This window comes from Podarcis muralis, chromosome 2 (assembly GCF_964188315.1).
Source record: "Podarcis muralis chromosome 2, rPodMur119.hap1.1, whole genome shotgun sequence".
In the NCBI taxonomy this organism is placed as follows: Eukaryota; Metazoa; Chordata; class Lepidosauria; order Squamata; family Lacertidae; genus Podarcis; species Podarcis muralis.
The window spans coordinates 70,757,524-70,784,839 of record NC_135656.1 but is presented as its reverse complement, the minus strand read 5'-3'; the positions used below and the strand labels follow the sequence as shown (position 1 = coordinate 70,784,839).

Below are 27,316 nucleotides of genomic sequence, written 5' to 3'. Positions count from 1 at the left end.
GTTTCCCACTGATTTCGCTCTTTCCCAAGACTCTTCTTCCATACTCCCCTTTACTGTCCTCCTCTCCCAGTTTTGAGTCAGGGATCAACGGTCTCATCTGTGACTAGTGGCCTGTGTAATTGCTGGAATTAACGCTACCTCCTCCTGCACTAGATGGTGGCCCTGCCTTTGTGCTTTGTCTTACAGAGAATTACGAGTGGCTCCAAGCAAGGGAAACAGCTGTGACCTATACCTCTGTTACAACAGACAGCTGGTCACAACCTGTTTCTTGACATGCGTTTGCGTTGCATAAATGTTTAGCGGCAAAGGTCTGCTGCTGTCTGGAGCTATTATAAACAGAGTTGAATGTTGGCTTCCTTCTTGCCTTGCTACTTGGATTCAAGGGAAATGCTGTAAAACCTCTTTTGAGTGGTCTAACTATGCCTAGAACTAATCACACTTGCTCACCCAGACCAGCTATCTCTTGGATAGACCCATTTAGTGATTGGGATTGTCACCCCAACGTACACTGTGCTCCTGCTCCAAAAGCCAGATATCCGTGAAGCATGCCTCTGTCTGAGCAGCAGTGGCGTAGCGTGGGTTGTCAGCACCCAGGGCAAGGCAAGTAATTTGCGCCCCCTAACCTGTGGATTTGCCCTAACCCCAGATGTTGCGCCCAATGCGGCCGGCCCCCCCTGCACCCCCCACGCTACGCCACTGCTGAGCAGCACCATTTCCAAAGGGAAGTGGCTGAACTTAGTAAGGATGCAGCAGAGGGCAGGAACAGATTTGTCTGCAGACCATGTTGTTTCAGGTCCTTTAAGATATCTGCAGCTTTTAGAAAGGGAATTTCTCCTGGTCACTAGCTGAGCATGCTTCATGGCAAAAAAAAAAAAAAAAAAAAAAATTTCATTCAAGCTTAATGTCCATCAGCTTCTGATTTCTTTGTGGGAACATTCATTCACGATGAACATTCATCTTTATTTAGTTGTATAGAATTCATATACATCTTCTTCATCCATCACTTCTCAGTTTCCTCTTCACTTTCCTAACCAGAAAAAGTCAGGGATTTTTTAAATAGAAGTGGATACATGGGCGTAGCCAGGATTTTTGTTAGGGGGGGGCAGGCCTCTTGTTAAGGGGGGGGGAGAACTTTAGTTAGCTATGTATTTTTATAGATTTTTATTGATTTAGGGGGGGGCAGATGCCCCTCCCTGCACCCCCACCTTGGCTATGCCCATGAGTGGATATGTTGTATGGGGGGGCAGAGGGTTTCAATCTACTAATTTCCCAAACCTAAATTTCAGGTATCCGCTTGAATCCCTCCCACAAAATACTGACCATCTGGAGTCCCCACCCTTTCTGCATATCAGACTGGCATTTAGAGACCTACAGAAAAGCAGATAACGTACAACAGCGCAAAATAAATCCAGTAGGAGCAGGACCTGGTTTTATTTCCTTGACAGATGCATACTGGGAACTTGGCAGAGGGTGCTGAGTTAGGAACAAAAAAAGTTGATCTCCCAAAAGTGGCAACCAAATCCCAGAAACAAACTAACCATAATTAGTCTGAAATTAAAACAAACACCAGTTTCTGTTCCTTCCTCCTTTTTCTCATGGCCTGAGGCTCAGTTCACACATAGAAACTGTGATGTAACACAACAGTGTGAAGGCTTCTCATCACAGCATGACTTTATCTGAAACAGCTTGACAGGCAGCAGTGGTAATACAGTATTCAAAACTTCCAAATAGAGGGGTTATAGAGATGCAATGAATATTTTTGCTTTATTCATGTATATCCTGCCCTTCCTTCCACAGGAGCAAATAATATTGTCAGAATTCCACAAAAAGTGGTTTCACAGAAACAACAGGCTGTATAGAGCAGCCTCTGCAAAGTTGGGTTATTCAAAGCATCTACCAAGCTTCTGTTTTGCATGTGTGAAGTGACCCTTTCAGAACACAATTTTCCCACCTTCTATCCTTCATACAAGGGCCACACTTGTTTATGCTCCAAGTAAATCCAAAAGCCAACAGAGGCTCACATACACTAGTGCTCTTCCTTTTGGAAAATTGGCATGGGGCCTTCCTGGTAGAAGAGTCTGCATGTACCTTGGGTAGCAGAGCATCCACAGAGCTTTAGATCTGTTATGAAATTGCTAGTTTTGTGCAGAGGTGGAACAAACTGCAAGCAATGCAGATTCATATGTTTAAGGTCCCAGTTCCTCACTTCTGATACAGCTCCCAAAGCTAGCAGCTGTGTCTGGGCTGGAAGGGAAGCAAACAACAAAAAACTGTACAGGTAAGCAACACAACCATTTCAACAATGCATCAGGAAGATTAGAGGACAGATTCTGATGCAGTGTTACAATACATAGATTCATTCCAAAGTTGATAGACGTACCTTGTGTTTGGTTAATCAGACCCTTACACGGAGGTGGCTAATCTACTGATCACAATAATTTAATGGAGCTGGTAATTAGAAGGAAAATCTCCTGGGGCACCTTGGTGTATGGCTGTTATGCTATTCCTAGCCCTTATGTAAGTGCATGGAACTACAGTCTACCCTCCAGCTATATTTTTATGAAGGATTGCACATGGTTCTATTACGGAATCACACTCTTTCCACCAGCTCAATTTCATTTTATCTGACAGCTGTGTCACTGTATAACGAGCTATTGCCAATGGCCCTGTATCAATCTCCTTTAGTTTGTCCTGCATGGTGACAAACTAGGTGACTGTTAAATTAGGAAAGAATAGTAGGGGAAATTCTAAAATACAGTATAGAGGGAAAATGCTTTAAAAATAAATAAATAAATCCAACAGTTTGACACTCTTTTATGCAAAACCAAGACACATTAAACAGTTGCAATCATTCCATTCAAAGTGTTAGGAATCAGAGTGCTTATCAAAAATCTCTATTTTACAAACTAGTTGTCTTATCAATACTTATAAACAATACGCAAACAGGACATGGGCACAGATGCTTGCACAGATGCTCCCAACTACTTGCCCTCTTGATTCCTGCCCATCATGGCTGGTGAACTTAGCTGCGGGGTGTTGAATGGTGTGTCCAGGGCATGGGGAACATTTATTTGAGTGAGGTGGTGGTGCCTGCCACCTTAAAGGAGGCAATGGTGCAGCCACAACTGAAGAAAGGAGTCCTGGACCCAATGGGTTGCAACAACTATCACCCAGCTGCAAATACTCCCTTTCTGGGAAAGTGACTGAGAGAGCTGTGGCAGAACCACTGGACATTCCTGGATGAGACTGGATCCATGCCAGTCTGGGTTCAAGACTGTGTTTGGGACTGAATCAGTGTTGACAAGGGGAGCACAACCCTACTCCTTCTGCTTGATCTCTCAGCAGCTTTTGGTACCATTAACCATGTTATCCTTCTGGATTGATTCTGTGGAATGGGTGGTGGTTCTGTTCCAGTGGGAGAGGGTTCTTCACCCCTCCCCCCAGTGTTTATGCTATAGGGTGCTGGAATATCCTCTCCCCTGTTCAGCATCTATATGAACCCATTGAGAGTTTGGGAGTAAAATATTATCAGTACTGCTGTTTCTCCATTACAACTTAGTCAGCACAAACACTGGACAATAAATTGAGCTTGATTCCTGGTAAAATGGAGGCCGGGTGGGTGGGTGGGTGATAAGTCAATCTTCCATTCTGGATGTTGTTGCCCTCCCTCTGAAGGATCAATTCTGCAGTCTGGGAGTATTCCTTGACCCATCTCTTGTCACTAGAGGCCCAAGTGACCTCTGTGGCTATGAGTGCTTTCTCCTAGCATCAACTGGCTGTAACTGTTCCTCCACCACAATAGCCTAACCACATGGGCCCAATTTGCTTGTGAGGAATTTACATGTATTCCCATTAACCATTCATTCACCCACTTTCTGATGCATTTTCCCATCACTTTCCTAAACACAAAAGGTCAGGGTTTTTGTGTGTGTGTTTCAAATGGTTTTGTTGTGGTTGGGTAACAGAGCACTTTAATCCACTTTGATTGCACAAACCAAAATTTCAGCTCTGCACTTGAATCCCTCCCACAAAATAGGGGCAATCACCTCCATCTCTGGGTGATTCTTACGTGTTGAATGAGAGCAATGTTTTGGGCAATCTATCTGCAGTGATGAAAACTTCCAATCAGCCATTCTTCCTGAAAAGACTTGGCTTGAGGAGTCACAGTATTTAGTTTTGTGGCCACTGTTGGCATTCCTTGCAGCTGCAATGAATAAACAGCTTTTTATTATTATTGAGAGCAAGGCTTGGGCTTGTGCCTCGTGAGCAACACACTCCCACACTTGAGGCTAGCTTGAGCTGGTCTGGGCAGCTGCAAACACTGGTACTATAAGCACTGACCTTCTTTTCCACCAATCAAGCCAGAGAAAGATCTGGTATACGTCTGTCAGCGCAGTGATGCATGTAAATAGAGGAAAGCATGCTTGAATTGTCAGGCATGCAGTTGTATGAAATTAAAATTGCTAAGCATGAGCCCAATGGCTGTTTTTTTTTTAGCCAGTTACAGATGTATAAGCCAAGGGTGGGGGACCCTTTTCAATCCACACATTCCCCTCTAGGTGTGGGCCACATGTGACAGTGGTAGGTGGGGCCAGAGTCAAAAGTGGGCATGCAAATTTTACTTTTGTACCGTAGGCTAGGGCCCAGGCCATTTAGGGCTTCAATGAGAACTCTGAATTTGGCTCAGAAGTTTTATCAGCATCTGTTGCTGCCGCTGAACCAAAATCATTGTCATGGGTTCTCTGACCCTTGAATCTGCCAGAAGCTGAAGAGCTATATTTTGGGTAGTTTCTGGGCCACCTTGAATAGTTGCTCCACAAAAAGCACATTGCGGTAATCTAAACAGTTGCTGAAACAGGTTGCCAGGGTATGAATGTCAGTGGTTAAATCCATTTTGGAGAAAACATGTCCCAGCCAGATTCATGAACTGAAGCCGGAATAAAGTACCGTACTTCTGGGCCCAGTGGCTGTCTGGGAATCAGCAAAGCTGAGTCCAGGCTGCAAATCTCATTTCGGGTGCGGGGAGTGCAACCCTTTCTAAAATCACTGTTGACATAGCTGTTCAAGATGCCAATCACAATATCTCTCTTGTGTCTGGATTCAGTTTCATTTTTTAATTGTCCTTTAGCCTATTATGATGTATAAGGACATAAGAGGAGCCTGCTGCATCAGGATAATGGTCCATCTAGTCCAGCATCCTGTTCAGTGGCCCACCAGAAGTCCGAAAACCAGACCTGAGCACACAGCACTCTCCCACTTGTGATTCCCAGCGATTAGCATTTAGAAGCATACTGTCTCTGACAGTGGATATAGGCACTCAATCAAGGAATCACCTGCTTTGTCTTTTTTTAAACAAACAAACAAACAAGGTTTTATTTGGTTTCTTTTGTAACATCAATAAAATGAACAACGGCTTTGTCAGTTTTCGATGGACTATTAGAAGAAAAGCTCCTTTACTCCAAAATTCCAGACAATTTCATACTTCCTATTTCCTTGACATCTAAAGCAGAACTTTTACATCTTCATTTGTACCCACACTTGGAAATTTTGCACCTCACCAGCCACAGGGTGAGAGCGAGGATGCAAAAGTTCTGCTTCTGACATCACAAAGAGGCACATGAACAAGACACTTGCACTTTCCCGTTCCCTCTTCATCTTTTAAGGAAGCCAAGGACACTGAAGAAAACAGTAAAGTTGAGGTCTGTGTGGGGTCATTGCTCCATCGACTTCTTGCCCAAACCAATTCTGAGCAAATGTGCTAAATAAAGTAAATGCATTCCATCTAATAAGTTGGTAGATGTTTACTCTTGGGAGACCCTAAAACCACAACAACTAAAAAAGGCCAAAAACAGAATTTCAGTGGGGCATCAATTGAATTTCTGACTTCCAGGCAGGAAATGTAAACCTTGAATACCCTCTAAACTTGATGGTTTAAAATATGGAAGGCTAGATTCAGAGGTATCTTACACAAGTGAGAAATAATTTTCACTTACTCAAGGCAGCCAATTCCCATCCTTCTTCAGTGCCCTGTGCTTCAATTTCATGCTATCCTAGAGGGTATTATCAAGAGCAACTTGGGGCAGTGTCACAGAATGCTGTAGGAGGAAGGAGATACCAGGGAGGCCCCTTTATACAAGCAGAGTTTCCTTTTTACTTCTCTGGATCCAACCCTGAAAACTTGAGTGCAAAAGATCCATTGAGAACTCTTCTTCTGTTTACATTTCTCTCCCCATTTTTGTCTTTTTAAAGTATAAAATTAGATTGTAAGGGCAGGGACTGTGTATGTTGCCATGCAAAGTGTCATGTATGACACTAGCAATTTATTAATAGTAAAAGGGTTTTTGATTTGTTTTTTACATACACATGTCTGGCTGTTTTCCCCTTATCCATCTATTCCTTCCAAGTTCTTGATTTGACCAGCACAGTGCAAGACTAGCCATAGCTCAGGCCTTCTGCCTTATTGCTTTTCTTTAAAAATTTAATACCCTATCGTATCCCTTTAGGCTCAGGATAGCTTACAACGTAAGACCTATGAAGTAACATAATATTCGTCACTGGAAGGCAATAAAGCACAATCATAATAAAATTACAGCAGTCATAAAACAAAATAACAACCAGAGCATAAAATCACAGCAACCTATGCCAACGCTTTCAAAGGCTGTGAAACATTTGTGTGTGTGTGTGTGGAGGGGGGGAAATGCCTCACTTTGCTGTCCTAAGGCGGAAGAGAAGTTGTGTATAAATGCCTCAACAAAGAGTATGTTTTATATTTATGTACTAAATGTTTATCCCAACCTTCTTTCAAAGAGCTCAGAGCTCACAATGACCTTGCCCAGTGGGCTAGGCTGAGCAACTGCTGAAAAGGCTTTGCTGCTGTCAGTGGCGTAGCGTGGGGGGTGCAGGGGGGGCCGGCCGCACTGGGCGCAACATCTGGGGTTAGGGCAAATCCACAGGTTAGGGGGCGCAAATCCACGGGTTAGGGGGCGCAAATTACTTGCCTTGCCCCGGGTGCTGACAACCCACGCTACGCCACTGGCTGCTGTCCACATTAGTTCTTACTTCCTTTACTGATGAGAATATGAGCAGGGCATCTCCAATGGATTAAAAAATGTTTGTGTGAGACAGCATTATTAGCAGAGGGGTTAGAGATATACAAAGCTGATTATATATTTCCAGACCACTAATATTATAGAAGTTTGTTTCAATAAGTTATTTTGACTGTCTTTCCATCCTCTCCTAGCCTTTATCCTTTCTTGCCTCTTGTAGATTCTTCCACAGATCACAGCAGTGCCTGGGCTGAGAGTCTTGCCTAGGTTAGGTTCTTGCAGTTTAGCCTGTACACTGGGTGGTCACATGGTTTCTTCTTGTAAACATGAAGCAGTGCACATGAAACCATGGCATGACCGAAGCCTAGGATGTATGGCCACGTGGTGAATTTTTACCCATCTTCCTAGTTCCCCAGATTTCTAGAAGGCAGTCAGAGGTATGTTTAGATGCTATATTTGCCATGGGGATCACCATCCTCTTGCAGAACTACCATTGCTGAACCAATTGTTCAATACAACTCATCATGCGAGTTCCCCTGGTCCTGCCAGAAGTGCCATTTGCAGGCTGCGAAACCCACTACGTGATGGTTACAACTCAGGTGGCAGATTATACCGCATGATAAGGCTGTGGGTTGGGAAACTCACCCTGAGGATGCAGATTTCCATGGAGAAAATATAGATCTCACCCTGGTTTGACACACTGGACTCCTGTACACATATGCCACACAGTAAAAGCCTGAGCACACATTGCAGTCACCCTGCACGCGCAGCCAACAAGGCTTCCCTATTGCACAGCTTCCTTGCCCTGTTCCCACATCAATTGAGTCTCAACACCACCAGCACATGCGTGCCAGCTTGAGACTAAATTGATAGTGCAGATCCGCACCCACAATAAATGTTGTTGTTATTGTTTTAAACCAGGAAGGGATGACTGACTATGTGGGGAAGCTGCTTTCGGTGGCGTCTCTATATACTTTCCGCGTGCTTCGACCCGCCCCCCCCCCCCCGTTTCAACAGGCCATTGGCAGACTTTTACAGCAGCCCCCAGTTCCAGGCTGCCCGAATTCGCAGCCGCTCCGGCGCATACTGCCACGAGTTCCTCTCAATTCTCGTTCAGAGAACGCGGAACGCGCGTCTTGACGCACAAGCCTCCGGCCCTGCTTCGGCTCCTTCCGTTCCCGCCAAACCCGCGCGCGCGGTCCCGCAGCAGCCGCTTCGTTCCCACTGCGCCCTCAGCCCGCTCCTTCGCAAGCTGCCTTCTCGCGCCCATCCCGGCGCGCGCCGCCCTCCACCTCCCTCAGCCTCCGTCTCCACGCCGCTCGGAGTTGCGCCCCAGCGCCTCTTCCCTCTCTCCACCCCAGCCCCACACTGCTGCGCGTGCGGGGCCGCCCCTCCTTCTCCTCCTCCCTCGGCTCGCTGACGACAAGCCCGCCCGAATTCCCCTCCTCCTCCCCGCCCGTGAGCGCCGAGCCGAGCTGGGGCTGAGCGGAACGGGCCCGCCCCCCGGATCCCCGCCCTCTTCCCCCTCCGCCCCAGCCAGCGGCTGCTCAGAGCCCGCCGCGCCGGCACCCGGAGGGCAACGGAGGAAGCCAGCGAGCAGCACCGCCCTGCCCGACGACGCCTATCCGCCCGCGCGGGGCAGCGACCCCCGGCCCCACCCCCTCGGTTGCCAGCTCCCCGACTCAGCGCCAAGCCAAGCCGAGCCGAGGCAGCCCGGGCTCCGCTCGCGTTTGCTCGCTCTACCCGACAGTCTCTCCGCGGCCGGCACGAGCCCAGCGGCGCCATGGGCTGCACCGTGAGCGCCGAGGACAAAGCGGCCGCCGAGCGCTCCAAGATGATCGACAAGAACCTCCGCGAGGACGGCGAGAAAGCGGCGCGGGAGGTGAAGCTGCTCCTCCTCGGTGAGAGCCGCGCCGTCGTCGTGTCCCTCCCCCCCTCCGCCTGCTTCTCGTGCCCCGGGGATGCGGGGCCCCCTCCCCCCAATGCGCCGCCTTCCCCCGACGAGGCGCCTTCTGCAGCCCCAGCCTTCGAAGGCTTACTCGGAAGGAAGCCTCTCGGAGTTCGACGGCGCTTACTCCCAAGTAAACGGGCGGAGCGCCGCCGCTTTAGAGGAAGCGCCCACCCGCCCCGGCCGTCTAGGTCCGCCGACTCGCGCCTCCCGCTCTGTCCCCCCCCCCCCCTGCATTGCCTTTTCCCTTGGACTTGAGGGACTTTCCAGGACCCTCCTCTCCGAATTTCGCCGTGGCTTCTGAACCCGCCGCCCCCTTTCTATCTCTGCGGCCGCCGCCCCACCCCTGGCCCTGCCCGAGCCCCGCTGCTTTTCGCCCAACTCTGAATCCGCTCGTTCTGCTCCTGGACTCCTTACAGCGGCAAATGGGGATCGGCAGCGCTCTCCTCGGGACTCCCCCCCCCTTTTTTTCCAAAAGCCATGTAACGTGGCTCAGTGGAACATACAGTTTCCTCACCCTCTAGGAACTGTAAGGGCTGTGCCCTCGAATCAGCACTGCAATTCCTGTAAAATACGTTGTCATTAAGACTTCCTCTTCTCTCCCCCCCCCCCTTCCTATCCTACTTGCTTTTCCAAATTTAGCATAGGAGTCCTCAGTTACTTATTTCTTTACAGTAGCTGGCCTTTATGATTATCTCCCCAAAGTTCACATGCTGAGATGCCCCTCCATTTTCACGTCCTCACAATGGTTGTCTTGATACTGTGTTGGTGGCCGACCCCCACTTTCTGTCTGCTCCCTGCCAGCCCTGGTGGTGTTAGGAAAGAATAATCTAAACTGCAAATAAGTAGAGAATGCTTGCAGAGAGAGCAGGCAGTTGTCCCAGTAGGAAATGGAAGGGTGGTCTCTGTTCATTTTTAGATGGTGAATCTCCCTTGTCATTCTGCTCTGTAAAAATAAATAAATAAAGATGTGTTTCTCCCTCTTCAGTGGTTAAGATGGTTTGAACATTTCTCTGTGTCTTTAGTTTCCTTCAGTGCCTAGGGCCTCTTCGTCTATGAAACTTTGCTCTTGCACGCTTTTTCTTCTTTTTTGGGAGTTCATCACTGTGCAAGCCTGGAGAAGTAAAACCAAAGTAAAAGATTCATATGTGGACTCTTAGCATGCTTCTGGGTGATTCTTCATGTGAACAATATTTTCTGCATAATATTTTCATATGCTATGCAACATCTAAAGTTTAGGAGCTCTCTGGACTCGTTTACTGTACTGTATTTTCATACATGAAAGTAGCTGTGGGTTATCTGTATGTTTAGGTTTGAGCAGCTAGCCTGGAAACACAAAAGGAGTGATTGGTTGGACTTATTTTGTCATATGGATCAACGTCTTCAATGTCATTTTATTTTCTGCTGCGATCTTACGACGGGGAATCATTTGAAAAAAGAGGGAGTAATGTACATGACATGAACTGACATGTTGAGTGTTTTCATTTTCTAGTTCTCACACCAGTCCAAGCAATGCGTATTGCTGTTTCTAAAACACTTTTCTGTTCTGTTCAATGATGTCCGTGGTTTTTAGCAACGTTTCAGTCCAGAATGAAAAGTTCTTTTCTCCTGGAACCTTCAGACAGGATTTTGTAAAGCAACTAATTAATCTTCTGGCACCACAGTTCTTTGTCTCCTGACTTTCGAGAGTAAAAGCAGATTTTGAGTCTCCTAAACAACTTTCCATTGTCTCCTTTGTGTAATATTTCCAAAGAGTGTGAACTGTAGACCACTCCTATCCATGTTAACCCAGGGGTAAATTCTGCCTAAGTTAGTGGGATGTACTTCCAGGCAAGTGTTGCAGCCCTAAGATGCAATCTTATACACACTTAGCTTCCTAGTAGAGGTGTAGCTGTCTGTGGACAAACTTGACTGGGCTTAACCGTCCAGGGGTCCTTTACCTTTTACCTTAGAGGTGTATTTGACTGCATCGTTAGTTCGTAAACCCTCAAATTGTGTTCTATAGTGAGTTCCTGGCAGCTGGGACAGTCTGTTATGGTGGTTAACCCAAAAATACAGGAAGTAAAAGACTGCTGCTGGCAGCTTAACAGAAGTTGACTAAAATGAAAGCCATTTTTTCAGGAGGGTAAAATGGGGAACAAGACAAGAGAGTTATCACGAAACAATGAAAGCAAGACATCTCTTTCTGTTTAGGCAAACACAAAGCAGCAGGAATAAGTTTAGTGCCTTCAGCATCTAGCAACACAGAGCTTGAAAAGTAAATCAGATAACCCAATCTCAAGCCCATTTATTTGGCAGAGAGTCCATTTTATTTCAGTAGAACTTATTTCCAGGTAAGCACACTTAGGATCACTGTCTATTTTAAATTATTATTTATTGTTGCATTTATATCAGGGGATCTCTAGGTAGCACACGTTGTTCTCCCCATCTCCATTTTAGCCGCACAACAATCCTGTAATGTAGGTGAGGCTGAAAGACAGCGACTGGCCTAAGGTCACCCTTGAGCTTCATGGCTGAGACAGGATTTGAATCTTGGGTCTCAGTTCCTAGTTTAGCACTCTAATCACTGTACCATACTAGCTCCAAAGGTTCTTGCCCCTTTGGAAACTATGCATTAGTAATGCTCAATATGATTGCTTGATTAGTACCTGAGAGCTGCGGCAGTTTTTATCTCCCATTTTACAAATGGTGCTGAGGCCATTGGTTGATTATGGTTTGCTCAGGATTGCAGCTGCACTTAGAAATGACTGTGCTTGTTCTCCCCCCCCCCCCCCCCCGCTGTGAAACAGGACATTCATTATGAGAGATGGTTGCTAATCTAGTATAAACTACTTCATTGTGCAAGTTGATGAACAAAATTGCCTCTGAATAGTATGATAAATCCCTGTGGCAGTGATCTAGATTGTAGGATTTCTTAATAGTTTTCGGGCTTAGAGTTTGTAATGAGGCTAATGTGGATAAACACCCAAAGCAGTTCCATTGAATTTTGTTGGCAGAATCTGTAGAATAGATTACGGGGTTTGGGTCTGTGAGTAGAGGGCAAGTCTGGTCTCCAATCTCTATTTAGCCTTTGCATTTTCCTTTCTTTAAAACAAACAAGGCAATAGCATGTAAATCTTGGCATTCCATGTCATGTAATTAATCAAAAAATGAAAAGGGGGAAAAACCCGCACCTTTTAGCAGTGAATTAGCTGTGCTACTTAGAAGATTTGGGGAAACCAAATATTATTTGTTGGTCTGTGTGTCACTTAAATATAGCATGCAAATCCACAAGAAACCTCTTTGGGTTTGTCCACACTAGAACAAAATTTGCATTTGCACCTGCCTTTTTTCCAATTAATGTAGGGACATCCATATTAACTCCTCCTCATCCCAGTGTTGTCTCAGGTCTGTTCAACCTGGCAACCTGTTTGCAGATGATGCAGCCTTGACAGTGCACTCCAAGGAAGCTGTACGGAGACTCCTCGGCTGTTTTGCCCAAGCTTGCATGGAGTTCGGCCTCACCATCAGCCAGACGAAGACCAACACCCTGGGTCAGGATGCCACTAGCACTCCACATATCAGCATTGGCGACCACACGCTTGAGGTGGTAGATACTTTTGTCCACCTGGACTCCAACGTAACTAGCAACCTTTCCATCAACACTGAGCTGGACAAACGTATTGTCAAGGCAGCTACAGTAGTGGCTTGCCTCTCCAAAAAGGTATGGGAGAATGTGATGTTAATGACCAATACCAAGATGAAGGTCTGCCAGGCTTGTTGAATGTGGAGCATACTGATTTTTTTGAAGTGAGTCATGGGCAACTTGCACTCACCAGGGATGATGCCGCAATGTCTTTCATATCTGTTGTGTCAGGAAGATTTTGGGCATCACATGGCAGGACAGAGTCTCAAACAAAGATGTGCTCTTCCAAGCCCACATTCCTAGCATGTCTGCACTTCCGTCTCAGCGACGTCTACACTTGCTTGGGTCATGTACACAGAATGGAGGATGGCAGGATCCTCAAGAACATGCTGGCTTCAGGCACCAGGCCCTTTGGCAGAGCAACTATGCATTACAAAGATGTCTGCAAACATGACATGAAGGTTTGCAACATTAACCCTGCCGTATGGGAATCCCTTGCAGATGATTCCAGTGACCAGAGGAGGAATGACCGCTGGGAGGAGTGCAGAGAGAAGAAACAGCAAAACCGAATACTTAAATCTGTCCCAGCTACAATAAAACATGTCTCTCCTGTATGATCTCTAAAACCACAGTAGGCACTGTAACTCTCCAATGGTTTGACTTTACCCCCGATGATGTGCACTTCCACTGTCTCTCCAGACAGATAAATGCCAAAATTTCCAATTCTTGGAAAGTTCAAAACAACCAGGATTGTAAAATCCACTTTGGAGGAGGAGGAAGGTCTGGAACAACACTGGGATGAGGAGGGTGTCATGTGGATTCCCATACATTAATGGAGATAAAGGCAGGTGACAATCCACATTTTGCTTTGGTAGGGACAAAGGCAGTAATTTATTCACTTGCAAGGGTTAAATATTGTTGTCCTCAAAGACCTTATCTTTGGATTGCCACATTTTGTCATTTAGATAACAGGCATGTAATTTTACACAAGTCCCACTGACTTGCATGAATCTTACCCCCCAAATAAGTGGGAATGGAATTGGAGTCCAGATGTTCAATTTAATGGTTTAACTTAACCATTAGATTGAAGCTCATATAACAGTACTTTTTGAAAAGTGCACAGCACTTCAAAAAAGTTGATGGGCATTGTTCTCTCATTAGAAAAGTAAAATGGTGTTGAATCCCTGATTTATTAATAGCCTATTTTTATGCTAAGGCATAACTGGGTAATTGTTGAGATTAACTTGAAATGGTTGTGGGGGGGGGGGTGGCAGGGGGAGAGGCTGTAATTCACAGAGAACAGTGGCAAATGATTCAGTCATGCAAGACTCCTTGCTGCCTGGATACTAATTGCGCACTTAATGTTAAAACAAAAACCCTGGGATTGCTTGTTAATTTCAAGTCATTACAAGAAAGCGCAGGAAATATGGCAAGTAAATTTTTTAAATAGACTTTTAAAACAGCAGCAACAGGGAAGCCGCTAAAGCCTTTGTCATGACTGGAGTGGTGCTCCATTAGTCTGTTTATCAGAAAGCCCTTGTTACGAGGCTGGCTTTCTCTGTTGAAAATGATAATTCTGCTCAGCTTTCAAAGCAGCTTTCCAACCAGAACAAAACCATCCAATGAAACCAGAAGCAAATACCATAAAACAGTGGCTTCCCCAACCTGGGCATTTGGACCACAGCACTGAAGCTTAGGAGAGTTGTCCTAAACATCTGGAGGGCACCAGGTTGGGGTCTAACCTTTCAATGTTTACAGCAGCACACTGCACAGCAAATGGCCAAAGCCCAAAGACTACTGTAGCTCATCAAAGCAGGAGCTTGGTGGACTTCTTTAGGAAACAGGTTCCACAAGAGGAGGGTGGGCTTGTTGCTAAGATAGCAGCAGCCTGCGATCATAATACAGTGGTGCTTCAGGTTACATACGCTTCAGGTTATAGAGTCCACTAACCCAGAAATAGTACCTCGGGTTAAGAACTTTGCTTCAACAAAAATCGTGGTCCTGCAGTGAGGCGGCAGCGGGAGGCCCCATTAGCTAAAGTGGTGCTTCAGGTTAAGAACAGTTTCAGGTTAAGAACGGACCTCCGAAACGAATTAAGTACTTAACCCGAGGTACCACTGTACATACATAATGGAAGGTTTGTATCAGGTATGCCTGAAGAAGTAGACATAACCTATGGCTATTATTATTTATAACAAAAGCTAGTGGGAGTGGAACTGCTCTAGCGCAGGGTTTCCCAAACTTGGGTCTCTAGCTGTTTTTGGACTACAGTTCCTATCATCCCTGACCATTGGTCCTGCTAGCTAGCAATGATGGGGGGTTGTAGTCAAACAACATCTGGAGACCCAAGTTTGGAAAACTCTGCTCTAGTGGAAGATGAGCATCAGCCAGTGATCAGCATTATCAAATGTGGGCCTTCAAACACAATATTGAAGTTTCTTAGGGTGGAGGGAAGTTTTGCTTTTTATATATACAAAGCAATCGGGTTTCTGGGCAGAGGACGGCAGTAGCTTGCTCAGCACAAGTATTATTTTTCCCTGTCGATGCACCTTGGCTGCTTTCAGGAAAGTAGCTGAAGTATTCAGATACTTGACTACAGCATTAGTTCCTTATTATCATGCTGGCAACTTTTTTTGTGGTGTTGCTTCAGAGGTGTTCTCAGCATATCCTCTTTCATATTAAAACTTTCCGATTTCTGATCCTCATGCATATTCAGCAGTCTTTTAAAAGGCTCTTATTGTCTTGATTTTTGCTGTTCTCAGACACATAGGGACCCTTGTGCTGCTAAGTAACCAACGTGTGATTTAAACCTTCCATTTCAGGACACTTTCTGCTCATCTGGTTTTAAACTATTTTTTAAAACAACAACCACCCTTCCATTTTTTACTTTGCATTATGTAGAATTCAGGCTTGTTCGTTATTAAACATATGGTATATGAAATTTATTAGTTTTGTAACAATCAATTCCAGCAGGGCCATATGTTAATACTGTATCCCCAAACTATTGCGGCTCAATAAATCAAACATTGTCTATTCAAATCGCTCACCTCCAGAATCTGGGGGAATATTGAAATTACCCATTTTTTTAAAAAAGGAACACAATGTACAGTAGAATGCATCTGTTATAAATTACCCCCCTCAATGATGCTGTGTTGGTGTGAAACTTTCCAGCTGTGTTGTGATAGCCTTAAGAAGATGTGTAGAACTGCTGAAGGATGTAATCTTTAAAGCACTTACTTCAAAGTAGTCACCTTGACTTCAGTGCAGTGACTCGTAATAAGTGGGTTGAGAATTGTGACCTTACAAGATAAAAATAACCAATGTCAAGGGTTGTGGGGGGGGGGGGGTTGTGGGTTTTTTTTGCCACATCAGAAATTCCTCTCCTGTCTTTCCCCCTCTCTGTTATTTATAATGTATGTTTGAAACAAAGAAAAGTGTCTATGAATGTCCTGGACCATGAAGCCTGTAGAAGGTTTTTTGCAAACAGCATTTCATAGTAGAAATTTCCTTTCCTTACTTGCTTCTTTCCCCTTGTGGCTTTTGTGTCTGAGCTCTTTTAATTTGGCTTGCCTCTTGGGGGTGAGTAAACAGCTTTTAAAAAATAATTGGCTTAGCCATTTCTGATGTGCTTGGTATGCTTCTATCTCTTGAGGACCCAAGATTTTTATATTGAAAAGAAAAATCTTGAATTCCGCTTAGCAGCCAAAAGAAAAACTACTGATGAGATGGGGAAGGCAAATGCACAGAGTATTCATTTTACTTAAGTTTTTATTTCCAGATTCATAGAAATCATTTTTCTGGCAACAAACTATGTAGAATCATTTCAGCCAAATTAATTTCTTGGATTGTAATTGAAATAGTCTTGTGATGGAAGAGGATTTGGCAACTTGTTAAATTTATATGTTCTTTTGCAATGCAAAGTGAGCAGCTCTCCAGATTTCTTCTCTCTCTCTCTCTCTCTCTCTCTCTCTCTCTGCGTGTGTGTGTGTATTTATTTCCTGAAAGCATCACCTAAAAGATATAGATCAGGCATAGGCAAACTCAGCCCTCCAGATGTTTTGGGACTACAATTCCCATCATCCCTGACCACTGGTCCTGTTAGCTAGGGATGATGGGAGTTGTAGTCCCAAAACATCTGGAGGGCCAAGTTTGCCTATGCCTAATATAGATATTATTGAAATGGGCTTTAAGGAGCAAAGTATTGAACAAAACTGGTATTGGAATTGTAAGTACATGAAGGTCCCACTATAGGAATGCTTGTGATCCAAAATCTCAGTTATGTGAACATAAACAATTATACCCAAATCTCACTACGCAAATGGCTGATTCAGATATCCAAACAGCCAGAGTTTGTCCATATCTTTGTTTGCGTTTTGTTGGTCAGCTGCAACCATTTTGGACAGAAACCATGGAGTGAGGGAGAAAAATCAGACAAATTGGAACAGGAGTACTCAAGCAAAGCAGTTTTTCCTTTGCCTTTTGCTGGTTGACTGCAACAGTTTCAGGCAGAAACAATGGAAGGGAGGGTGGAGAATGGGAGGGAAGAAAGGAGAGAGATGGGAGAAATCATGGATTAGAAGTTTCCCCATAGGAAGTAATGGAAATCGTCAGCTCGTTATGAGAACACTTGCCTAACAAATGATTTCCTGAAAAGGATTGTGTTCAGAAAGCAGGACCTGTGTGTACAGAGGCTAGGTTCCTGTGTACCACAAGGATGAACCACAGCCAGCTTCAGGGACATGTATTCTGCTTCTGTGGTTGTGAGACTGGAATCTTCCATTTTCATTTTAGGTTTGCCACGGTTTAGTGTTACATCTGAGCCCTAAACTGGTTGATTTTATTTTTATTTTTGAAACAAAGCAGTTTCATAAACCATGGTTTCAGTTTGGGTTTTTCCTCTAGCTAAGGCATTCTGCCTAGGTTCATTTAATCTAAAACAGAAAAACTTCCAAATTTCTCATGGCCACAACAGATCAGGGGTGGAGATTTGAGTATAAACATAGCCACACACTCTGTCACACATTCATTTCATATAAATAGGTGCTGCCAGTCTCTGCCTTGTTGGTGTTCCTGGAACATCAAACCACAACTGAGAGGGTCTGTAGTAATTTTGTGTGCATGATCTTAAGTGGTTGACACAGCATTGACATGATCAAGTTCAATGATATATTAATAGTTTCCCCCAAAATGAATATTATTGTTAAGACTTGGCAGTTATTGATTTATGTATTTTCTTAGTTATACAAGGTTTCTTAGAAACTAGGTCTGTAGCATTTTATTGTCAGTTGAAACATTTCGATTGACAAAAAAGGTGTCTTGTTTAATTGGACACTGACTTTAAAATGTGTTAAATTATTTTTTAATATTCATGAAAACTGTAGATGTGTTGAAGGGGAATACCTCTTCTAAGACATTTCTTGTTTCATTATCTAAAACCAAAGATGCTAATTCTAGTGCTTTTTCATTATAATTATTATTTTCCCCCCATTATGGAGATCTATCAAGTAAAACTCCTGTGACTAAATTTTTAAGGTTGAGTAAAACCTCATTCTCACTAACTATGCAAATATTAATGAGACGGTTTTGCATTTTGTCAGCTTCCAGATATATACATAATTCTTAGTTGCCACTTTCTCATAAAGACCCAATCTTTTAGGCTACAACCCTATGACCTTTCTCATAAAGACCCAATCTTTTAGGCTACAACCCTATGCACACTTCCTCGGGAGAAAGTCCCATTGAGCTTAGCAGAACTTTATTCTGAATAGGCCTACATAGGAGCGCATACTGCTAAGAACACAAGAGCAGCCCTGCTTTCTCAGACCAGTGGCATATCTAGTCTAGCATCGTCTTCTCACAGTGGCCAGCTAGATGACTGTGGGAAACCTGCAGCAGGACCTGAGCACAAGAGCTCTCTCCTCTCCCCATGGATTCAGGCAACTGGCATTGAGTATACTGCATCCAACTGCATCCTGTGGAGGGCAGAGCATAGCCATTAGGGTTAGTAGCTGTTGAGAGTCTTACACTCCATGAATTTGTCTAATCCTCTTTTAAACCCATCTAAGTTGTAGGCCATTGCTGCTTTCTGTGGCAGCAAGTCCCATAGCTTGTAATTTGCATACATATCGATCAGACATTCTTAGAAGCTATATAGTGGTACCTCGGGTTACATACGCTTCAGTCTACATACGCTTCGGGTTACAGACTCTGCTAACCCAGAAATAGTACCTCAGGTTAAGAACTTTTCTTCAGGATGAGAACAGAAATCATGCTCCAGTGGTACAGCAGCAGCAGAAGGCTCGATTAGCTAAAGTGGTGCTTCAGGTTAAGAACAGCTTCAGGTTAAGAACGGACCTCCAGAACGAATTGGTACTTAACCCGAGGTACCACTGTACAGCTATTTTTCTACTGCCTCAGATCTGTTGCAAATAATAGAGCATGTAATTATCTATGTGATGCTTCAACTTCCTCGAGCACTTACAGGCTTTGTGCATTGGTTTACTAGAAAGATTTTCCTGTTGACCATGGTATTGGTCTAAGCAATCTCTCTCCCTGCCCCATTTCTGAAAGTTTTGTTTTAGAAGATAAATTCTTTTTCGGGGTGTGGGGTATGGGACCTTTCCTCGTGTGAAGCAAATACATGTTGACTGCAGCACAGCTATCTTGAGCAGCTGCTTATTGCTTGGTGGAGTCTCTTCCAAAGAAAATAATCAAGAATGTGTTCAGTTAATGCCTTTTGTTTTTATCCGAGGGGAGTAGCGTTGGTTATGAAGCTGTTTTAGTCATAGGGGAGGGAAGCACAGTCTTGCTCTTGTTTGGCCCCCTCCTTAAACTGCCTTTGTCTGAGAGTGTGGTTGAAGCCGCATTTTCCTCTGCTAGGTAGGGGTGTCTTTAGAGGCTAAAACTAGGAGCTTGTAGCTTGCTCAGGCTTCAGGTCCTTGGGTTATAAATTCTTTTTCAGATTCTGGTTTCTTGTAATTAATACGTTCAGCAGAGCTACAGATTGCTGTAATAATCAACTTATTCCGAAATAGGCACCTAGTGTATTTCTACAGACAACCCCTCTTTATCTTTTTGTAAGCTGCTTGTTACAAGAATAATTCAATACCATTCTGTTCTGCTTTGGAGGCTTGAGCTCATGTCTGTCTACTGCACCAAAACTCACTTGGAGTTGGAGGCTATCCTAATTTCCTAAACTATGGGATATGCAGGGATAATACATGTTTTCTGCACAGTGTTTGAGGAGGGTTAATTTTCTGTTTTGGCCCTATGGGCCAAACATACACAAACTGGCAAACTAAGTAATACAAAGCAGGTTCTAAGGCTGGTTTACAAAGCAGAGGAGGAATTCACTATTAAAAAATCTATTCCAGTAGTTGTGGTCCCATCATAGCCATTGAGGAGAGTCTAAGGAATGAAGAGATCAGTGATGAAATTCTTTTCTGCCTTAGAACTCTATTGTTGTTTCCCCTCCAAATCTGATATCTGGGAACACAACAAACCATTTGACCTGTGCATTTGGTTTTGCTGAGTCCAGATGTTGCAACCGTCAGACCAAATTAGGCTTCAAAGTGAGGTTTTAGAAAACTGAAGTGTTTTTATAACCTTAAACCAATAAAAATGTTCCCATTAAAAACATGAAATGTTTCTTTTGAAATTGCTGTCGAACCTGCTGTTCTACATTTGGATGTGGAAAAATAGGAAAGGGGGGATACATACATACACCCCCCCAAAAAAACTGCTACTAAAGTAAACTTTTAGAATTCCATTTCCCTGGGATTTATGACACAAAGTTAGAGAGCAAAATGGAGACACATATGGGCAATTTTTCTCTGCACCCATATTGTAAATAGGTAGCTAAGGCTGCTTCCTGATAGCAGCTGCTCCCTGCAACCAGAGCACAAACACAGGAAACACAACCAGAAGTAATTCAAAGAACTTCTTGCTAGCTAGGGGTTTGATGCAGCAGTCACCGTGACAAGTGCTGTTAGTTAATGTGAGTCTTTTGCTTCTAGTCCATCTGGACCAGGAGTAATAAAAAGGGCATAATCCTTACCTAATATCTAAGTATTGGGCATGTTGAATAAGTCACTCACAAACTGCTCTGTTGAAAGCATCTTAAGAGCAAATAATCTTGGTGGTCTTGGTTCTATTAAGCAAAGACCTAAACAAAGTGGCTTCTGGGGCATATAATCTGGTGTTGCCCACCAGACCACTTGGAAGCCTAGGAATTGGTTTCATGGAATGTTTAATGAGTTTTCAAAATTCCCATTCAGATCAGGTTTGTGAGATTAATAGACTTTTTTTGTTTTTGTTTACCTTGTTTGGTTTTACACTCCTCTTGGATGGTTAAGAATATACCGGGCTAAATTACATTTTACTGCAGTGACACAATAGCATTTTGATAGATCGTAGGAGCTGAAGTCTCTTTGTGGAGGCCAGCAATAATAAATAGATTTGCAGGCATTTCTCTGTTAACCTTGGCACATGAGGCTTCTTACCAGCAATCATGTTGCACAAAACATTTAGCCACTGTTGTCATTCAGTCCTGTCAGTTTGAAGTACAGTGGTACCTTGGTTTAAGAACTTAATCTGTTCCGAAAGTCTCTTCTTAAACCAAAGCGTTCTTAAACCGAGGTGTGCTTTCCCATAGCAGTGGGGGACTCAGTTTACAAATGCAACACACACAACAGGAAGCGGAACATGTTCTGCTTCCAAGGCAAAGTTCACAAACCAAAACACCTACTTCTGGGTTTGCAGCGTTCTTAATCCAAGTTAATAAACTAAGCTGTTCTTAAACCAAGGTACCACTGTATTGGGGGAAAGGAGAAAAAGAAGCCGTCTATACTATCATGTCAAATGACATCCTGTTCTGAGAGGATTGGGCTTCTGTTGCTTGGATTGCCCTGTGTCCCACCTTTCTGGGGCAGGAACTGATCTAAAGTCCTGTTTGGGTGTATGTTCTCCTTGCATGTAAATGAACATGCAAGAGGGAGCAGGAGCACTTTGCCAAGCCCTGCCCAGGCAATCACCTTTACCCAGTTTAGAGACCTCCATGAGTTCTGGAATTCTGAAGCAGGGTGTCCACTTGTGGAGGCTCCCCATGAAAATTAGAAGAACCCCTGCGAACTAGGATTTTCAATTGATCCAGGAACATTTTGTGAGTCTGCGCCAGACTCATGGGGGCCTCTAAACTGGATAAAAGTGATGTGTTGGAGGAGGCAGGGCTTGACTTTGTGATCTTGCGCCCCTTCCTGTTTTTGTTCTCCTTGCATACAAATAAATGTCAAAATGGGGCTTAAAAGAGTTCAGCAAGAAATACCTTCATTTAGAGGGTTCATATTGACTGCACAGAATTCCACTTAATTAGGATCTTCTTTTGGGCCATGCATTTCGGAGGGTCTTCCTTATTAGCATCACGGTAATCGCTAGTATGAGTCTACGGCTGATGCCTCTTCCTTACTCTTGGTGGTGTGATGTATGCTTTTTATTCACAGAACGTTTTCCCCTATGGCTCTCTGTGAACTGTCTGAACCAACTGCTGTGGTGATAGAAGTTAATATAATTCATATATACTAACAATGTCAGTAACTATTCCCCAGGAATTGTGTATTTGAGGCCTTGCAGGAATTCTGTGAAGATGTTGACCCTGCCTTCTGGGAACTGTGTAGAGTTTTATCTAAGGAATGGCATTTAATATTAAAACTGTCAAATATAATTGCATTCTGAATATGTTGCAAGCAATGGCTCAAGATCCAAATACCCTTTCTCCCATGCGGTTAAGCAACATACTCTGAAGCCCTGAACATGTCTCCCCTTCAGTACCTACTAATATTGAATGTAAATATTTTAATTTACTGGGATTTTGTAATGCTGTTATCAGATGGCCAGTGGTGATCATAAGTCTCCTTCTGGTATATTATATTCCCCTGGACACTCACCTCTCTTTTCTCCCCACACACTGAGAGATTTTATTGGATGAGGAGGAGTCTCTCATTTTTAATGCCAGGTCTATGTGAGCTGAAGAATCTTGGGTGAGGTGTGGGCAGCTACCCCCAAAATGTTCATTTGCATAGCTGCTTTGTAATACAGTCTTACCTTGGATCCCAAACGCCTTGCAAGTCAAATGTTTTGGCTCCTGAACGCCACAAACTTGGAAGTGACTGTTCCGTTTTGCGAACATTCTCTGGAACCCAAATGTCTGACAGGGCTTCCATGGCTTCCGATTGGCTGCAGGAGCTTCCTACAGCCAATCAGAAGCCACACTTTGGTTTCCAAACGTTTTGGAAGTCGAACGGACTTCCAGAATGGATTCTATTCGACTTCCAAAGTAGGACTGTACTGAAAGCAGGGGAAGGGGGTAAACCCATGGTCAGCTGGAAATGCCCCCTGCTTGCTTTAGAGTGGCAAATCTTACAAAGTTCTTTGGAATCTCCTTCATAGCAGTTATTCGTGGCTTGTTATTTCTTGGTTGCTTGTTGCATTTCTGTCCTTCACCTGAAAAAAGGGATTGCATTATTGTCAGCTCAGGGCCTTTTCATTGGCTCTGCTATAAGAGCCCAGCTGAAATCAGGCTTCTCTCTCCACTGGCCTCTTCAGAAGCCATGCCATCAGACTGCAGGAGAGCAAGAGGGGTGGAGCAGCAGGGCCAAACCCACCAGCAACTTTTGACTCCTTTCCACAATTTCCTTCCATTCTGCCTGTTCATTACAAGATCTCTGTAAGTAAGGATTAGTGCCCTAGCTTGGGTTTTTTCCTTAGTACAGTACTTCCCAGCCCCAATTCTCTTGAATTGCGTGAGCCTGAGGGCAAGGAATGTCTTCTCATTGGATTTTGCAAGTTGCTCAGAGAGGCTTTTTTCCAGTTTAATGGTGGGATAAAAATGCTAATGGTGACAATTTTATATGTATCATACATAATTATCATGTGCATCATCATTTCCTCCTTTTGATAGCTTCCCAAGTCTCTTCTGCTTTCCCTTTTTTTTTTTTTGCCATGGAGACATGGTAGAGGATGGGCCTGTTTTTGTTTCTGGCTGTTGGCTCAGGTAATGCAATCTCAAGAGAAATGCTCTTTGAAGAATTTTTGTGTGCTCTGAAGGGGTTTCTCCTTGAGTTTTTCTTTGTATAGTACTCAGCTGGGAGTGCAAAGAGTTCTCACATGTAGGAACTTCAGTGCACACACTCAGTTCAGAAAAAAAGAGGCGTCTCTTTGTAGCTGTTGCAGCATTGTGGAAGAGAAGTAATAGCTGCACTTACTGCCTGGTTCGAGAATTTTGGCATGCGACATAATCATTAAAAGCTCCATTGCTAAATATTCTGCTAGATCTCTGCTTTTAGTGGCAGCGTATGCCACCTGGTCCCTGGCTTGTTGATGGTGACTTTTAATACCTCTCCACCTGCTGCAAAGGCTGGTTCAATGTAGACAGGGCCTAGGCCTCACGTTTCTGAGGGAGCCCTAGTCCTTGGATTCTTTTGGATTGTCTGTGACTCACACCTAGCTTCAGGCTGAAGTATGGCTTTTGAATGTGCAATTATTAATGCTGATAAGCTGCCCCCCCTTCTAGCTTTTTATTCAATGAAACGCTGGCTCCATTTCTGTTCAGACATGTTGTAAAAGGGGGAAGTCTTGGCCCATTTCCTCCATTTGAATAAACTGAATAAATTTGCGTGGATGTGTGGAAGCTTTGGAAAAGACACCAGTTGCTGCTTGTGAATAGAATAGGATGGGCAGAACAGGGTGTTCAGCATATGGAACTGGGAGTGGAGACCTGTTTTGCTTTGTTTTTTTTTTTTTTTTAAATGGTTTCAATCAATTTGGTGCAGTGGCAGTGTGCATCACCTGATTCCTGAACTGTAAATATTAAGGGGGTGGAAGAGAGGTGTTTTTACCTATCTTCTGCATGCATTGGTGGTCAGGATGTCAGATTAAAGGTTGCCTTACATTGATTTGGATCAGTGGTAGCCTTATCCATCAAGGATGACAACACTGAGCTATAATGCACAGAATTTACCTATGCCTGTTGCCTAATACTCTGTAACTGGAAATTGCACTGAATGAACCCAGGGCTTCCTGCCGACAGAACTGGAGCACTTCCCCTTGATAGACTGTCACTTTAAGACAACTGGCAGGTGTGTTGCTTTGCTTGCAGGGTCTAGGCACTGTGTGACTTAAAGCAGCAGCAGAAACACAACCATAGGTAGGCCGTCAGGTGCAAGACTACAGGCAGAAAGAGTCTGCCTTCATAATGTGAAGATGGAGATAGGGATAAAAAAAGGGTGGAGAATGCCAGTTGTTGCTGAAGGCAGTTTGCCTTCTACCAGTGGGAAGAGGAAGTTCTGTCTGTCTTCTTGTACTGTGCATCTCAGTGCAGCTATATATTTCCTTGTGGAATTTAAAAAAGAAGTCTTGCCTGCATGCACTCTTCCTGCCCTTAATCTCTGCGTTCAGCACCTAATGTGTCCTTTTATTAGCACCCCCCACCAATTTTAATTTCATGTTCCCTTCCTGATGGGAAGCAATATTTTACTGCAAAAGAGGAGCTTTGACGTGCTGCAAACATATCCAAAAGCATTGCTGGTGAACAGAGTTGTAAAGCAACTGCTCTTTCTTCATTTGTGACTGTGCCATTATTCTACAACAAAATGTTAAGAGCCGAGCCTGCTGAGCATGACTGAATGGTTTCCTGTCATCAGGCCTCTCATTATTACCCTCTCCGTCAGCTGAATCCGTCTGCAAGGGCAAGAGGCATTCAAATACTTAATAATTTCGCAGCTTGAGAAAACATTTCTCCTGTTGCATCTTGGTCTTTGCTTAATTCATTGTGTAATTCAGCTGGGTACAATAATTTTTATAGCGTCACTGAACTAATTCCCCTCCCCCTCCCAGTCCCAATCAGGTGTGTTTTTCAAATCTGATTTGTTTTAACTCTGGGTTTCAAACCCTGTGGCTCAGTCTATTTTTAATGCTTGGATCACTCATTCACTCCATGTGCACCATTGATTGCCTGAGAAATGTGCAACATACTCTTGTGAGTGTTGCAGCTTCAGGAAGCACTGGAAGTTTTTGTTGTTGTTCCTTTTGCAGCATACATATGAACCTTTTACCAGAGAATAAACATGATCCCAAAGTACAGCAAAACTCCCTTTAAACTTCTCAAATGCTCCTCTCTCTCTCTCTCTCTCTCTCTCTCTCTCTCTCTCTCGGACTCTGAATGTTAGTTTCACACATTTAGGTAAAAATAAGAAACTATTTGTTGTTGGACCACTACTTGATATTTTGAGGATTAAAAGAATGCTCTCCTTTTTTCTATGAAATGAATGCCTTCTACTTTATTTTGTAGAACTGGAATACATAAACTTTCAATCGTCTAATTTGATGCTGCTTGCAAAATAATCCTGACTCAAAGGCAGGCAGAGGTTGTCTGGTCTCCCATGATCTAACCAGTTTATAGCATCAGATGTGAATGTAACCTGACCCAAACCCTTGTTCAGCAGATCACACCATTACCTGTGTATTGTTTCCAGCTGGAGGAATGGAGTTCATTCAAGCCAATGAGATTACAGTCTCCTTAGCCTTGTGCCTCTAAATATCGTTTTCTGCCTGCCTTGGCTCAGCAATCTCATCAAGAAATGTCGGGACATCACATGCTCAAACACAGTATTTCTCTTACTATAATTTGTAGAAGCAAATGATCTGCAGCTCCAAAAATGTATAAAACAGCAGTTTACTATGTGTATAGCAACCTGTAGAATTCAGTTTTTTCAGTAAACCTCCGAAGAGGATACACTGCGCAGTTGTGCAGAAAGGGATGTGTAGTTTAATAAAAGTATAGTACTAATTGTTGGCCACCGTATTCTTGTCCCTCAACATGAAATGTGGACCTTCTTGTTGGTGCTGGGGAACTCTCTACATCCTCTTGCAGCTTGGATTTGCAGGCAGAGGAGCAACTGGAAGAGATTTAGTTTAGTCTTTACAGGCTAAATGCCTGAAGCGAGAATATGTAGGTGGGTGTGCTAATAACAAGTTATGTGGACTGCAAATGGCTGTTGAGTTGCCTGCTAGTAACCTTTATTTCCTTTTCTTAAGTAAGGGTGGTCAGGAGCAGGAACCAAGTTAAGATATGGTACATCTGAGTTTAGTTTCTATCATGAATCCTGCCATATCCCTAAAGTGCCTGGTGTAATTCTTGCCCTAGCACTGTTGCCTTAATGGTTGTTACTAGAACTTTACATCACAGTTGCTTGGCTAATCTATCCCCTTATTTCTTGTAATTTTCCTTAAAGACTTGTCTTTTATGCATCTCATAAAAATAGTGATTTATTATCATATATCTCAGAGCAATGCAATGTTCTCATCTTTATGTTGCTTATGTTGATCCCTTCCTCTTTGGATAAACAATCTTTTCTCCTCTTAACCCCGTGTTGAACAATGGAGACCTAAAATTGGAAAGGGGTGCTTCTGGGTTAATTGTTTTGTGACTGTTGTGTTATTTGCCCACGCATGAGGCCCAACTCCGTAACCCCACTAGGGCAGAGAGAAATGGAATTACAGTATTACCAACACAAGAAAAAGAACCGGTAGACAAAGATCAACAAATGCAAGAGTCAATAAAAAGGCAGAGGATGCAAAGGGATGCGACTGAGAGAACAAATCTTGAAAAAAAGGAGAGGAGAAAAACTTAGCTGGTGCAAATTA

The 27,316-nt window shown here is 43.8% G+C and overlaps 1 protein-coding gene and 1 long non-coding RNA gene across 2 annotated transcripts in view; one reads left to right on the top strand and one right to left on the bottom strand.

Annotated features, from left to right (window-relative positions):
- Nucleotides 1–1,412: 1,412 nt before the first annotated feature.
- On the bottom strand, nucleotides 1,413–8,423 carry LOC114591518 (uncharacterized). Its single transcript, XR_003705281.2, has 2 exons — nucleotides 5,994–8,423; nucleotides 1,413–2,244 (listed from the first exon to the last, which is right to left on the bottom strand). It is a non-coding gene; the product is annotated as an uncharacterized LOC114591518 (long non-coding RNA).
- A 137-nt stretch (nucleotides 8,424–8,560) lies between these two features.
- The window catches only part of GNAI2 (G protein subunit alpha i2), a 124,515-nt gene continuing 105,759 nt past the window's right edge, over nucleotides 8,561–27,316 (top strand). The window contains exon 1 of the mRNA XM_028718643.2: nucleotides 8,561–8,947. Within this exon, the coding sequence (XP_028574476.1) occupies nucleotides 8,830–8,947 (118 nt within the window). The 5' untranslated portion in view covers nucleotides 8,561–8,829. The remainder of the gene's footprint in view (nucleotides 8,948–27,316) is intronic.